Below are 15,657 nucleotides of genomic sequence, written 5' to 3'. Positions count from 1 at the left end.
GGCTACTTTAACACTGTTGCCACAGGTTGTTTCCAAAGATTCTGAGGTAATGGTGTCCAGCGGTGCCTGCCTTTATTTTGCGAGCTTGAACACCATTGGCAGGCGGATTCTCACCCACAAGATTTCATAAGGCTTCAGTAGATTCGAGGAAGGAGGGGATAACCCCATAGCGCCACCTTTCTGTGACACGGTGGCTCGTTCTCCCCATGTCAGGCCAAAATCTACACAAACTATGCGTGTTTGCTTTGATGTTGCTTTGCATTGTCCTCATGTCAACTCCTCACACGCTATAACTGGATCCACCCATAATCTGTTCGACCACAGAAAAAGACAGTGCCTTACTGAATGTTCTGTATCATTTTATACACAAATATCTTGTCAAATGAAACATGAAAAACCGGTTCTAGTTCCAGTAATGATCCACACAATTATTAAAGGCAAGATTGTGAGAGCTGCTGTTCAGCATCAGTGTATTGAGCTGTTTGCTCTGACTTCAGGTAACGATACCTCTCTGCATTTTCTCTTTATTTTATCAAATCACTCTTAATGCCACTGGCTTTTGATGGATCTAAATTGATATAAATCTCTGTGTACATTATCATTTGAGTTGTTTTTACAAATATGCACAATATATATATATATATATATATATATATATATATATATATATATATATATATTTAATAAGTGTGTGTATGTTGTATATGTGTGTGCAGGTGCCGTTCGTCACAATGAGGTTTCTGATCTCACTGTGTGTGTCTCTACTGCTGCTGATTAATGGTGAGTGTTTACGGTGAATCTGACATGTAAAATGACTAAATTATCTAAATTATCTAAAAATAATTATTGGACAAACAACACATACAACCATTCTTTCACTTCATCTAATCTTTAATTCTTCCTCTTTTCATCCTTTGCTTTAAAAATGTAGAAATTAAAGAAATGTAGTATGAATAATTCATATAGTGAAAGAGCCTACTTACTGTCTAGAAAAAAGGTGCAACACTCACCCTTAGAGCGCTAACTTTATTCTAATTTCATATATAAAGTTAGAATGCTGTAAGAGTGAGTTTTGCACCTTTTTTCAGTTCATATGCATTTAGATTTTTTGATTGCACCTCCTCTTCTGTTGGTAGAGCACCTCTTTTTAACATTTGCGGTTTAGAACTTATATACATTTTTGGGTTTCTTTCTGTAGGTAGCCTTGAATGTTTAAATGTGCTTTAATGTGATAATGTAAATGTGATTAAATTCTCTAAAGTTCTGTTCAAACAACAATGTAAATCATTTTCCACCCGTGAAATCAAATTTGCTGTTGGCGGATCACCTGTCAGGACTAATTTGCTATTGCCAAACAATAATGTATCCCTACAGTGAGTGATCCAGCTCACATGGCGATTACTAAAACAGACTTTCACTGCTACTGTCAGAAGTTCATCAGATCAGCAGCGGCAATATGAAGGAAACACATGTCAGTCAGTTATTATAGCAAAATAATTACCTGGACAATTGCATTCAATGTTTGGAAATCCACTTCTGCCTTTTCTTGAGTAATAAGTAAATAAAAGCTTGGTCATTCTTATTTTTCACAAACGCAACCTTATTTTTCATAGTTGCATCTCATAATTGCAACTTCTTTTTTTTTATTCCATATTTATTTTTCACAAATGTGACTTTATACAGTATGCTCATGTTGTAATTGCTTATATCTCAAAGTATAGAAATAGAGGCTATTTATAAAAAATGTTTTAAAAGAGGCGCACAGTTTTAGAAGAGAACCAAAGATGTTTAAAGGAATAATTCACATTTTTTTTGTCAATTTTGATTTCTCATAGCCTAACTTGTGTGCTTTTTCAGGGCGACGCGGAGTAAACTGCGGCGCTAATCAAGTCTCGCAAATGCGCATGTCGTGCAGCCGTGCAGAGAAGCCCAGTGGCCAAGGTCAAGAACTTGTCAAATAATACATTAAATTCTGGTTTGTTTTTCAGTAAACGCTATTGCATACCCCCAGAACACTTGGAATATATGGCACGTGATGCATTGGACCGTTGATACTTTTTCATCTTTTTTAAAAAGCTTGATGCTGGTCACTATTCACTGCCAGTATATGGACGAGCAGGAGCGGGACATGAACATTCTCCTTTTGTGGTCCATAAAACACATACAATATTAGAACAACACAAGAGCTAGTAAATGATGACTTAATTTTCCATTTTAGTGTGAACCATCCCTTTAAAACAGACTCAAATGTCAGGCAGAAAAGAAAAAGACAACAACCAACTCTACGACCTAGGCTTACAGTACTTTTGAGAATGATGAACAGGAGAAATGATCCATGACTGACAGCAGAACAGTAACACCAGACTTCATCTGCTGGTCAGAGAAAGAACAGGAAAAACTCAAAAACCATCCAAAGAGAGAAGATAGATGTGACAGCTATAATCACATTTTTAAGCAAAGACACAATAACTAATAAAAGATTCCCTTATTTTCACTTTATTAATAAGCATTTACTTTTAAGATTTATTCAAAGCCACTTTAGTTTGTTTTAGAGTACAAATACAAATAAATGCTACTATAACAATTCTAATGCAGATATACTGTAAAACCCAGCCAGAATAAGAAAAATACTGAGAAAGAAAATCACTTTTTGCAGTGCAGTGAATGCATATGTATCATCACAGTCTGTTATTGGTTTGTCTTTGTTCTTTTAGGACCTGCAACTTCCAGCTCTGATCCATGCTATGATTATAACACTCTTGATGAATCCTGGAGAGACATACGGCAAAGCCAATCCTCTGGATATGATGACACTCTTGTTGAACGGAGTAGCTGGTATCGGCTGTATTTGAATGGAGAAAGTGCCCAGATGTCTGAGTGGTGTGTGAGTTATGTGAGATGTGGTGGTGAAACTAGCCTGTTTCTCAACGGTTCTCATCCAACAATTGAGGATGGAGTGGTGACCCGTGAAGTCCTGGGAACATATTGGAACAGTGATTGCGGCAGCTACAGATCTACATCCATAGTGAAAGTTAAAGCCTGTCCAGGAGATTATTACGTCTATGAATTTGTCAAGCCCAACATATCAGCTCCAGGGCCTATGTACTGTGCAGGTGAAATTTTAAAGGCTTGTTCACACAAAGAACGATAACTAGACTATAATGAAAACTATATTAGTATGCACTCCAATGTTGTCTGCTGCTTTAAATTCTGAAGCTTATTCAAGCAGCATGGATTCTGATTGGTTGTCAATGTTTTTATCATTCATCAGCTGGAAAAAAATCATTCTGAAAGTGACTCAAACAAAATTGTTCCTCTCTGTGTCGTCATAGTTGTGGTGTGGACTCTGCTATTCTCATAGAATTAGAATGATTATTAAAACTTTATAGTTCCCTTTCGATACTTCACTCGTACTGCGTATGGGGAAAGGTCTCCTTTATCCCCGTTACTGAAGCCTTTTTTCAATAACGCAGTGTAACTGCATCATCATTGGTTCACTCATAGACAAGTTGTTGAACCAATGACGGCTATGGCGACAAAGCGAGCGAATATTCCCTCCAAAATGGGTGGGGTTTAGGGCTATATAAGCAGGCGTTTCGCCATAGGATTTCAGTTCTCTCTCCTTCAGCGATGACTTCACATCGCTCTTCGCTGATCTCCGGCTGAAGCCTTCGCCGCCTTGGAAGAAGCTTGATTGGAAGACGCTCTCACCGCCATCGAAGAAACTCCCGCAGCGGACTGCTAAGCTCGGCGGACCCAGAAGCGCTGGCGCCGTCATCGACGGCTGCCTCGAGCGCCGTCTTGAGCCGCCCACTTCCCACTTCTGGCCGCCTACCAGCGCGTCTCCTGCCGCCATCCGGCGCATCTAACTGAGCATTTTCCCGCGGTTTATTGCCACTAAATTGTCGCTCTAAAAGAGCTTCCTGCGGCCCTCGCTGCTCTAAAAGAGCCCCTCAAACGCCGTTTTCACGGCGGCGGCGTTGTTACAAATGCCGCGCCACACTTGTGGCACATGCAGAGCCCCTCTGCATGAAGACAACGGGCACGGTGAGTGACCTCATGTTCTCACTGCGAGAACATGAGTCTTGCCTCTCTGCGCTCGTGGATCGCCTTCTTCAGTGGGGGCGATCCCACCGCTCGCGGCCTCCCGTCTTCTTCCTCCCGCGAGCCGGCTAGGAAGAGACAGCGGGGCAGAACGGCCCAGCGTCCAGAGTTGGATGAGCTCACGCCGGCCCAGCCCCCACGTGCCTCACTCTCTCCCCCGAGAGAGCAGTCCCCCGTCTTGTTCTCCCGCCCTGAGCTGCGTCCCTCGGCTGATGCAAGCGGCCTCGTCTCCTTCGGCGGTTCTGAGGACGAGCTGCTCGATGATGACTCTATGTCTCTCGCGGCCTCTCCAAGGCTGTCGAGGAGCTTGACTTCCAATGGGCCCCGCCTGAAGAACCAACACACAGCAGACTGGACGAGTGGTTCCTGCTGGGACGTCACCAGGCCCCTCACCAACGCTCTGCACCGTTTTTCCCTGAAGTCCATGATGAGCTGACCATGTCGTGGCGCGCACCCTACTCGGCTCGCTTACGTACTTCTTAACAGTCAGCTCTCACTTCAGTTGATGGCTCCATGGAGAAGGGCTACGACAGCTTACCGCCCCTGGACGAAGCAGTGGCAGCTCACCTCTGTCCCCCCGTGGCCGTGGGAAACCAAGAGGGCCCTTACATCCAAGCCCTGCAGGACCACCTCTGCCTTAGCTGGCAGAGCCTACACCTCTGCGGGCCAAGCTGCCTCTTCACTGCACACCATGGCTATACTCCAGGTGTTCCAAGCCAAGCTCCTCCGCTCCCTGGACAGTCTGGAATCGATGCACATGCCTTTCTTGACCTTCGCAGCGCCACGGATTTGGCCCTGCGCGCCACGAAAGCCACAGCCCAGGCCATCGGATGGTCAATGGCAAGCCTGGTCGTGCTCGAGCGCCATCTTTGGCTCAACTTGGCTGAAATCAAGGATGCAGACAAGACAGTCTTCCTGGATGCCCCTGTCTCCCTGTCCGGTCTCTTTGGGCCAGCCGTAGAGGGCTTTACAGAGCGTTTCACCACGGCTCAGAAGTCGTCCCAGGCCATGCGACACTTCCTGCCTAAGCGCTCCAGCTCTACCTCTGCTTCCAGCTGCCCCAGGACTGTGCCGGTTCAGCAGAGCAAGCCTGCTCCCTCTACCACCCAGGCAGCTTCAGCTCCAAAGGAACAGCGCCGCCGAGTCTGACCCGCCAGGCGCTCCTCCTTCCCGAGGCAACGGCAGGCTCCCCGGCCTAAGATAGAGCTGGACCCGAGGCCTCCCAAGTCTTCCTGATCACAAGGGAGAAAAGAGAAAGGGGTTAAGTCCCGCCGAAGCCGGACCACCCCAAAAGCTTTTTCGTCCACTTTCCCCTTTGCCCCGTTCAGTTCCGGGCACAGGAACCAGTTGTTGTGTTCTGCTTCCAGGGTCCACTGCTGTTGCGCCCACGCAAAACGCTGTTGTTATGGCGAACACAATAAATATTTTACATTCTCAAAGAAAGAGCAATTTTCCTCTCCCACACTCGCCGGTGTGCGGGCCCCCTCTCAGCGGCCCGCCGCCTGGCGCCATTCAACCCCTTGCTTCACGGGCCAAGGCCTAGCAGGCCATCCCCGGAGTGTCAAAGATGCATACTTTCACATCCAGATAGCGCCCCATCACAGGTGATTCTTGAGATTCGCATTCGAGGGTGTGGCTTACCAATACACGGTCCTTCCATTCGGGCTGTCCCTAGCTCCTCGCACTTTTACCAAGTGCATGAACTCTTTCCTCTTTTCCTCTTTCCTCTCTGAGACAGATGGGAATTCTCAACCGAGTTCTCAACCATCTCGACGACTGGCTCATTCTAGCCCAATCTCGAGCCGAGCTAGAACATCACAGATCCATGTTGCTCAGCCACATGGAGTGCCTGGGTCTCTGGGTCAATTTCGTCAAGAGTTCACTGCTCCCCATCCAGCGTATAACGTTCCTGGGTGCAGTTCTCGACTCAGCCCATATGATGGCTGTAGTCTCACCAGTGCACACTCTGGTTATTCAGCAGCTCGCGGCTTTGGTCAGGAACAAAGCCTGTCTCCATCTGAAGTTTTTCCAGAGGATGTTAGGGCTGATGGCTTCCGCCTTCTCGGTTCTGAAGCTCGGCCCTCTTCGGATGCGGCCTCTGCAATACTGGTTGAAGTTTAGGGTCCCTCCTCATGCCTGGCGGCGCGGCCGCCTGCGCCTCAGGGGTCAATCGAGCCTGTTTGACAGCTCTGAAACCCTGGACGAACCCTACGTGGTTCAGTCAAGGAGTACCCCTACAGGCGGTGTCCAGAAGGACGGTGCTCTCGACAGACGCGTCCAACGCGGGTTGGGGCACTCTTTGCGAGGGCAGGCCGCCCTTCAGCTTGTGGTCTCACGAGGAGAGCCATCTGCACATCAACTGCCTCGAGATGCTGGCAGTGATCTGAGCCCTTCAGGCGTTTCAAGCACATCTGACAGGACGCCACGTCTTAGTCCAGTCGGACAGCATGACAGTGGTGTCATACATAAATCACCAGGGCGGTCTTTCGTCCAGCCGCTTATGCGCTCTGGCGAAACATCTGTTGGAATGGGCATTACCGAGGTTTCAGTCGCTCAAGGCGACTCATATACCCGGGAGGATGAATTTGGGAGCAGACATGCTATCTCGGAGCAATGTCCCCTCAGACGAGTGGATGCTCCACCCCCAGGCGGTTCTCAGAATCTGGGAGTTCTTCAGAAAGGCAAAGATAGACCTCTTCGCCTCAAAAGACAACTCTCACTGCCAAATTTATTTTTCGAAGGAGGTAGATGTGCTGGCCCACGTCTGGCCCAGCGCTCTCCTGTACGCTTTTCCCCCGATCGCTCTGATCCCTCAAGTCATCAGGCGAATCAGGGAAGACAAACACAGAGTCCTCCTGGTGGCCCCGCTCTGGAGGAGCCAAGTTTGGTCCTCGGAGCTGTTCAGGCTTTCCACGAAAGCCCCGTGGCCAATTCCCCTGAGAGGGGACCTCCTCTCTCAGGCGAACGGGAAGATCTGGCATCCTCAGCCAGAACTTTGGGCTCTGCACCTCTGGTCCCTCGATGGGAGCCTGCTAACCTCCCAGGGGACGTGCTAAATACCATTTCTCACGCGAGAGCAAGTGTAACATGGGTTCGACGGCTTCGGCCTTCTCACTTGTCCACTGGTTCCCTATCGGTGCCCAAGACAAGTCCAGTCGTTCCCTGCCGTGGCACGGCGCGGTTGAATTCGTTCCCCATACGCAGTACGAGTGAAGTATCGAAAGGGAACGTACTCGGTTACTAACGTAACTGCGATACGGAACGAGTACTGCGATACTTGCCGTGCCACGAGGCTGCGGCTTCAGTGTCGCCGCTTCAGTCGGATGACCTGAAATCCTATGGCGAAACGGCTGCTTATATAGCCCTAAACCCTGCCCATTTCGGCGGGAATATTCACGTGCTTTGTCGCCATAGGCCGCGCAGCTATGCCGCGCCATTCATTGGTTCAACAACTTGTCTATGAGTGAACCAATGATGATGCAGTTACACTGCGTTATTGAAAAAGGCTTCAGTAACAGGGATAAAGGAGACCTTTCCCCATACGCAGTACTCGTTACGTATCTCAGGGAACCGAGTTTACGTTAGTAACCAAGTACGTTATTGTCCTTGGTGTGAACAGGTCTTAATTCTTTTACTCTGGGGTTTTTGTGATGATATCATGAGCTTGTTGAATGTTGGTATCAAGAATAATTGTCATACTTTTTAGATCATTTTACATCTGTTATTGTGGATTGTGTAATGAAATTAAGCTTGAGTTATAATCAGTGGTTTGCATTCCATCAGCCATTCTGTTGGCTACTATGTTGTTCTCTCCCACCTACCCATCTCTAACACTTTCCTAACTCTGTTATTCTAACTGTTGATTTTGACAGTAAATTCTGATTTAGTTTTAGTCATACACATGGTCTTCTTTTCAATGAATGATATATGCATTCTTTTTAATAATTTGCCAACAACATTTTTTTTTTTCAAACATACATATTTATTTGTATAAATTAAATATAATTAATAATTAGGGTACATTTACACGACAATGATATGCCTAAAACGGAGAAGTTTTTGCTTTGAGTTTTCCGCGTACAGACTACATCATTGTCAAAATGATCACTATTCATACGAATCCGTGAAAATGACTAAAAATACTGTATTCTCCTGCCAAGCCATTAGATGGTGATGAAACACTATAGGCTGAACATTTAATACTCATGTGCATGACGTAATTGTTTTCACAGATTTGTTGTTTACATGGAGACCGTTTTCAAAAACTTGCTCTTTGAAATCTGTTTCCAAAAGTTTGCGTTTTCAGGCCACCAAAACGCTATTGTAATATGAACGAATGGCCAAAAAGCATTAAAAGTTTTCTGTTTTTAGTTGAAAATGGTGTCGTGTAAACAGCCCCTTTAAGAGCAGTGAGTGATTTTCTCTGTCTTTTGTTGTTTGATTAATATTAAGGGTACAGATGGCAGCAAGTTTATTATGCTGCTGTCACTTTAAGACCGAATGCCAGGATCTTCAATACACTGATGCACATCCGATATAACTGTTTACGTTTTCTTAAGACATAACCGAATGTCTCCAGAATGGACATTTTGACATAATGTTGTGTGTATTTGTCCGTTCAGCCATGAAAATATGTGAAAGAGAGCTCAAATCAGTACTTGGAAGCTGTCTAAGAGGCGACTTTCTGTGTGCGCGGCTGCGCTTCGGGTGTGTGTGCACAGAAAACCGTACCGAATAGAGCTATCTTTTGTGTTCTTTTTCAGATCTATCCATATGTCTGCTCTTCTCTTTCTCCCAAACATTTACATTTTTGAATGTTTTATGAGACATGATGCTTCAGAGCTGACAAGAGGGAAATAAGGCTCAGGTTTTTGTTTTTTTTCACTTTTAGTAAATTGTGTTACCCATTCCTTGCAGGGCTCTGCATATACAGATCCATTCATGGCACATTTTTCTTTTCTATGTTTCTCTCTTTATTTTGGGCTTTACTGCAAATCACTGGTTAGGATATGATTACTCAAAATAATGAAATGACCCATCAGTGTCTCTGTAGTCAGGGCTAAAACTATATTGTCTTTCATATAAATACATATAAAAAAACTTTTTAACAGTATTTTACAAAGATCTCTTTCGTCCATGACAGTTGCTTTCCAAAGCATCAGCAGTGATCCCTGTTACAACTATGAGTCTCTGGATCGTCCCTGGAGAGCCAACAATGAAAGTGGAAATAACATTTGTGATGAATCTTTCTCCTGGAATGGCTGGTATCGGCTTTTCTACTACAGAATGGACATCCGGATGTCAGAGACCTGTGTTAGTTCATTCACCTGTAACACATACATCAATCTGTGGCTCACTGATCCTCACCCTCAAATAGAGGATGGGGTGGTGATCAGGGAGGTCTGTGGTAGTTATCATTTGGGAGACTGCTGTGAATACAATTCAAACCCCATCAGAGTCAAAGCTTGTCCTGGCAATTACTATGTCTATGAACTTGTGAGTCCACCATTTGGATGTGTTGGATATTGTACAGGTACTGTGCCTTTTCCTCCTTATTAACAAAGACTTTAAAACCTTTTAAAAATGATTTCGGTTATGTTTTGAACTTTCTTCTTTTTAGATATCAGCACCATTTCACAACCGGTTTCCACTGTGAGTCCAGATATAATCACTGGATCCAGTATCACCTTGAGTAAGTTGTATACAGTATATATAATTTAATATATAATATTCAAAAATATTATTGATTTGACTGCACTCACTGTATTGGATGAGAACTGACTGAGTATATCACTATATATGAATTAAAATATTAAAAATATCCATAATTTGCTGTTTTTTTTGGTAATGATTCTGCATTACAGATTAAAATGGTACATTGTATGTATCTCATATCATACTACAGAGTCATGTCATGTACAGTACAAATGGCTAAAATTCTCTATGATTATTACTATAGATCAATTTAGGCCTCACAAAGTTCCTTGTTTTGATCTGTCACTAACACAGATTATGACCCGTGCAAAAACTACAGCATACTCGACAACTACTGGAGAAGCATAATCATTTACTGGTATACGAATGGATATGTAAATAGACATGATGACACTCTTGTAGAATGGGATGGCTGGTATCGACTCTTCATTAATGGATCAAGTGCTCAGATGCCTGAATGGTGTGTGTCTTACATGTCATGTGGAGGTTATAGTTCTCTGTGGATTGGTGACTCTCATCCTCGACTAGAAGATGGAGTTGTTACTCGTGAAATTTACGGCTCCCGTAATGATCAGTGCAGTCGCTACAGATCTGATCCAATCCAAGTTAAAGCTTGTCCTGGAAATTATTATGTCTACAAGTTTACCAGGCCAACTCTATCAATCCCAGCTCCTGTATATTGTGCAGGTACATACATTCATCTTTATATTTGACATGATTATCATGAATTGTACTGTAGATTTTCACATGATTAGCTGTGCAGACCTTTTAAAGTTTTCCTTCTACTTGGATGCACTTAATCTTCACTATATAATGCTCTCTTTCTATTTTTTCATCAACAGTACCTGTCTCCATCCCAAGTGTCGACCCCTGCTACAACTATACCAGTCTGGATGAGCCTTGGAGAGCCACTGACCATTATAACTTGGGCATGTGTGATTCTAATGTGGAGTGGAATGGCTGGTACAGGCTGTTCTACAATGGTCAAAATGCTCAGATGCCAGAATCATGTGTTAATCAGTACACATGTGGCACTAGTGACCCACTGTGGCTCAACGGATCTCACCCACAGCTGAAAGATGGAGTGGTCACTCGTCAGGTCTGTGTCTCCTCATGGAATGGCTGCTGTACTTATGCTTCCCACGCTATAAGAGTCAAAGCCTGTCCAGGAAATTACTATGTTTATGAGTTTGTCAAACCAATATTTTGCGGAGCTTACTGTGTAGGTAAGAAAGCATTTACTCATATGCTTTTCAGTAATTTATTTTGAAATTTTTTTGATGTTGATATAAACTTTTCCTAATACCAGAAGCCTCAAGTCAGTCCATCCCATCAGCGTCTACAACAACAGAGACAATCCCATCCATACAATCCATTACTCCACCAATCATAACCACTGGTAAAGTATTGTCTTGACTCCCATTACACAAGGGTGTAAAAAAAATCATAGCAAACCTTACTTAATAGCAGGTATGTACACAGATAAAAGGTAAAATAGTACTTCCGCTGCTGATTTGGCTCAAAGAAAGCACCACATTTACTTAAAGTGCCCCTTTTGTGTTATTTTAAAGGTTTTTAATTTAGTTGTGGTGTCTCTTACAATAGGTTTTCATGCATCCAAGGAAAAAAAAAACACTTTAATTTTCTCATAATTTATATTTCACATCACCTGGTTTCTCAAAGAGTCTGAAAATGGTTTATTTAATGATTCAGTCTCTCTAATCTCCTCCTTTCCGCAAGCCTGCTCTGCTGTGAGTGGTTAGACAGTCCAGTCTGTTGTGATTGGTCTACCACTTGTAGTGCGTCAGAAACGAAATGCCATTTACCATATCTGATTTTCAGCTCTGGATCTTCCTCAGCACTTGATGTCAGTAATACGAAAAGAAACAATGACGTTCCCCGTTACTGAAGCCTTTTTCAATAGCGCAGTGTAACTGCTTCGTCATTGGTTCATTCATAGACAAGTTGTTGAACCAATGACAGCGCGGCATAGCTGCGCGGCCTATGGCGACAAAGCCTGCGAATATTCCCGCCGAAATGGGCGGGGTAGCTATATAAGCAGGCGCTTCGCCATAGGATTTCAGTTCTCTCTCCTTCAGCGACGACTTCATATCGCTCTTCGCTGATTTCCGGCTGAAGCCTTTGCCGCCTGGAAGAAGCTCGCCTGGGAGAAGTTCTCACCACTGTCGAAGAGGATCCCGCTGCGGACTGAGCTGAGACCGCTGAACGAAGACAGCGCCGGCGCCCTCGCACACTGCTGCCTCGGGCGGCGCTCTCGAGCCGTCCGCTTCCCACTTCCGGCCACCTCTCAGCGCGTCTCCTGCCGCCATCCGGCGCCGTTTAAAGAGCATTTCCCGCGGCTTAACACCGCTTCCTAAAAGAGCTTTCCCAGTGGCTCTCGCCGCTCTAAAAGAGCTACAATCGCCGTTTTCACAGCGGCGGCGTTGCCTCAATGCCGCACCACAGCTGTGGCACATGCAAAGCCCCTCGCTCCATGGATCTTCGCTCTCTTGCAGCTGTTCACCGCTCCGCCCTCGTGCCGCCTTCAGCATCTGAGAGCATTCAGCTCATCCCCTGCCGTCTTCTGTCAGGTGAGAACAGAGCTTATTTTTCTACTTTCTCGCTGCCATTTGCTTCAAACGCCGTCTCTCCGAACGCGTCATTTGCCAGGTCCTCCCCCGCAAACCGCGTTCGTTGAGGATACGTGCTCTCACTTGGGAGCATGAGAGCGAGCTCACTCTTAGCTGAATTTGACATGATGACGAGACTCATGATACATTTTCTATCTGAGTGAGTGTATTTCTCCTTATCTCAATGCGCGTCGCTCGCCGGTCCCTCACCCGCGAGCCGTGTTAGTTCAGAAATATGACATGCCTTTCTTCCCTAGCTTGGGTGAGAAACATGTTATATGCTTAATTTAATGGAGCATATTTCTGCTGTTTGCACTGAGTCTTTACGCGTTGCTCGCCGGTTCTGCCCGCGAGTCGCGTTTATTGAGAAATATAACATCACTCTCCCCTCTCTTGGGTGACACCCATGTTATATACATTCAGTTTATATAGCAGATTTTTGCAGAAGTTATCTGAATCTCTCAGCTGAATTTGACATGATGCTCTCCCCTGACTTAGGCGAGACTCATGATACATTTTCTATTTGTGTGAGTGTATTTTTCCTTATCTCAATGCGCGTCGCTCGCCAGTTCCGCCCCGCAAGCCGCGTCGATTGAGAAATATGACGTGACGTTCTCCCCCGACTCGGGCGAGAAACATGTTTTTATACTCTATTAATGGAGCTGATTCTGTTGTTTGCGCTGAGTTTCTCTATGCGTTGCTTGCCAGTTCCGCCCCGCAAGCAGCATTCATTGAGAAATATAACATGTCGCTCTCCCCCTGTCTCGGGTGAGACATATGTTATATATATATTTCAGTTGATACAGTGTATTGCTGCCGAGTTTGCTGAATTTCTCGGCGCGTTGCTTGCCGGTTCTGCCCGGCAAACCGCGTTCTTTGAGAAATATAACAACACTCTCAGGTGAGACCTATGTTATATATATATTCAGTATATCAGTCAATGTAGCATATTTATTCCAGTCTCTCTGCGTGTCGTTTGCCGGCCCTGCCCCTGCAAGCCACGTTCATGAGGATGTATGCGCTCACTGAAAGCGAGCTCAATGCTCACTCATGCTTGGTGGAACTAACATGCTCATTATGCTGGACCTCTGTTCATGTGACTTGCTGGCTCTGCCCTGCAAGCCATGTTCATTGAGGAAGAGCAGTCTCACTTCTGACACCGCTCGGCTGAATATATCTTGATGCTCTCCTCTGACTCAGGTGGGACTCATGATGTATATTTTTTCAAAAAGCATATATCTGTTTGCTGAGTTTCTCAGTATGTCATTTGCCGATTTCACCCCGCAAGCCACGTTCATGAGGATGCGTGAGCATTTCTAAAAACTAGCCGGTGTGCGGGCCCCCTCCCAGCGGCCCGCCACCCGGCGCCATTCAACCCCTTGTCACACGGCCATCCCCGGAGTATCAAGTGGGTTCAAGGGATAATATCTCAAGGCTACTCGCTCCAGTTTGCTCGCAGACCCCTGCGTTTTGGCGGGGTGCTTCCCACTTCAGTAAACACGGACGACACTCACGTCCTCCAAGCCGAAGTGATGTCTCTGTTAGAGAAGGGGCCTATAGAAATAGTCTCCCCCTCAGAGAGCGATTACAGCCATTACTTCCTCATTGCCTAGAGTGAAGGCGGTCTCAGACTCATCTTAGACCTCAGACTCCTGAACCTTTCCCTCATGAGACGGAAGTTCAAGATGTTAACGCTGAAGCAGATCCTCGCACAGGTTTGCCCCGGGGACTGATTCTGCTTGCTGGACCTGAAAGATGAATACTTTCACATCCAGATAGCCACCCATCACAGGCGATTCTTGAGATTCACATTCGAGGGTGTGGTTTACCAATATACAGTCCTTCCATTCGGGCTGTCCCTAGCTCCTCGCACTTTTACCAAACGCATGAACGCGGCGCTTTCCCCACAGTTGGGAATCCGGTTTCTCAATTATCTCGGCTGATGGCTTCCACCTTCCCGGCTCTGCAGCTCGGCCTTCTTCGGATGCGGCCTCTGCAATACTGGTTGAAGTTCCGGGTCCCTCCTCACGCCTGACGGCGTGGCTGCCTGTGTCTCGGGGTCAATCAGGCCTGTTTGACAGCTCTGAAACCCTGGATGAACCCTGTATGGTTCAGTCAAGGTGTACCCCTACAGGCGGTGTCCAGAAGGATGGTGCTCTCAACAGATGCATCCAACACAGGTTGGGGTGCTCTTTGCAAGGGCAGACCGGCCTTCGGCTCGTGGTCTCACGAAGAAAGCCATCTGCACATCAACTGCCTCGATGTTGGCAGTGATTCGAGCCCTTCACGCATTTTAGGCACACCTGACGGGACGCCACGTCTTACGTCCAGTTGGACAGCATGACAGTGGTGTCATACATAAATCACCAGGGCGGTCTTTCGTCCAGCTGCTTATGCACTCTGGCGAAGCGTCTTCTGGAATGGGCATTACCGAGGTTTCAGTCACTCAGAGTGACTCACATACCCGGGAGAAAGAACTTGGGAGCAGATATGCTATCTCGGAGCAATGTCCCCTCAGACGAGTGGATGCTCTACCCCCAGATGGTTCTCACGATCTGGGAGTTCTTCGGGAAGGCAGAGGTAGACCTCTTCGCCTCAGAAGACAACTCTCACTGCCCAATTTATTTCTCGAAGGAGGACGATGCACTGGCTCACGTCTGGCCCAGCACCCTCCTTTACGCTTTTCCCCAGATTGCTCTGATCTCGCAGATCATCAGACGAATCAGGGAAGACAAGCACAGAGTCCTCCTGGTGGCCCTGCTCTAGAGGAGCCAAGTTTGGTCCTCAGAGCTGTTCAGGCTTTCCACGAAAGCTCCGTGGCCGATCCCCCTGAGACGGGACCTCCTCTCTCAGGCGAACAGGACGATTTGGCATCCCCAGCCAGAACTCTAGGCTCTGCACCTCTGGTCCCTCAATGGGAGCCTGCTAACCTCCCCGGGGACAAGCTGAATACCATCTCTCAGGCGAGAGCTCCGTCCATGAGACGCCTCTACGCCCAGAAATGGTCGGTCTTTGTTGGCTGGTGTTCTGCACGCAACATAGACCCAGTGGAGTGTGATGTATCTCCGATACTGTCTTTCCTCCAGGAGCATTTAGAACTGGGTCGCACCCCTTCAACGCTCAAAGTTTACGATGCAGCCATTGCAGCGTTTCACGCTCCTATCGCTGGCCAGTCAGTGGGACGAAACAACCTTGTGGTGCATTTCTT

General features: G+C 46.2%; 1 protein-coding gene across 2 annotated transcripts; it reads left to right on the top strand.

Moving 5' to 3' along the window:
* Positions 1–291: 291 nt before the first annotated feature.
* LOC125255893 lies at positions 292–15,259 on the top strand. Of its 2 annotated transcripts, XM_048171411.1 has the most exons (9): positions 292–497; positions 717–780; positions 1,858–1,941; positions 2,715–3,113; positions 9,248–9,637; positions 9,725–9,796; positions 10,114–10,506; positions 10,662–11,045; positions 11,129–15,259. In XM_048171411.1, exons 2-9 carry the CDS (start codon positions 732–734, stop codon positions 11,233–11,235), a joined length of 1,878 nt encoding a protein of 625 aa, XP_048027368.1. In that variant the 5' UTR covers positions 292–497; positions 717–731; the 3' UTR covers positions 11,236–15,259. The 2 variants fall into 2 exon arrangements, with proteins under 2 accessions (XP_048027368.1, XP_048027369.1); XM_048171412.1 differs by lacking the exon at positions 1,858–1,941 and having other exon boundaries at positions 293–497.
* Positions 15,260–15,657: the final 398 nt, after the last annotated feature.

This window comes from Megalobrama amblycephala, linkage group LG20 (assembly GCF_018812025.1).
Source record: "Megalobrama amblycephala isolate DHTTF-2021 linkage group LG20, ASM1881202v1, whole genome shotgun sequence".
In the NCBI taxonomy this organism is placed as follows: Eukaryota; Metazoa; Chordata; class Actinopteri; order Cypriniformes; family Xenocyprididae; genus Megalobrama; species Megalobrama amblycephala.
This window is presented reverse-complemented; position numbering and strand designations above follow the sequence as displayed.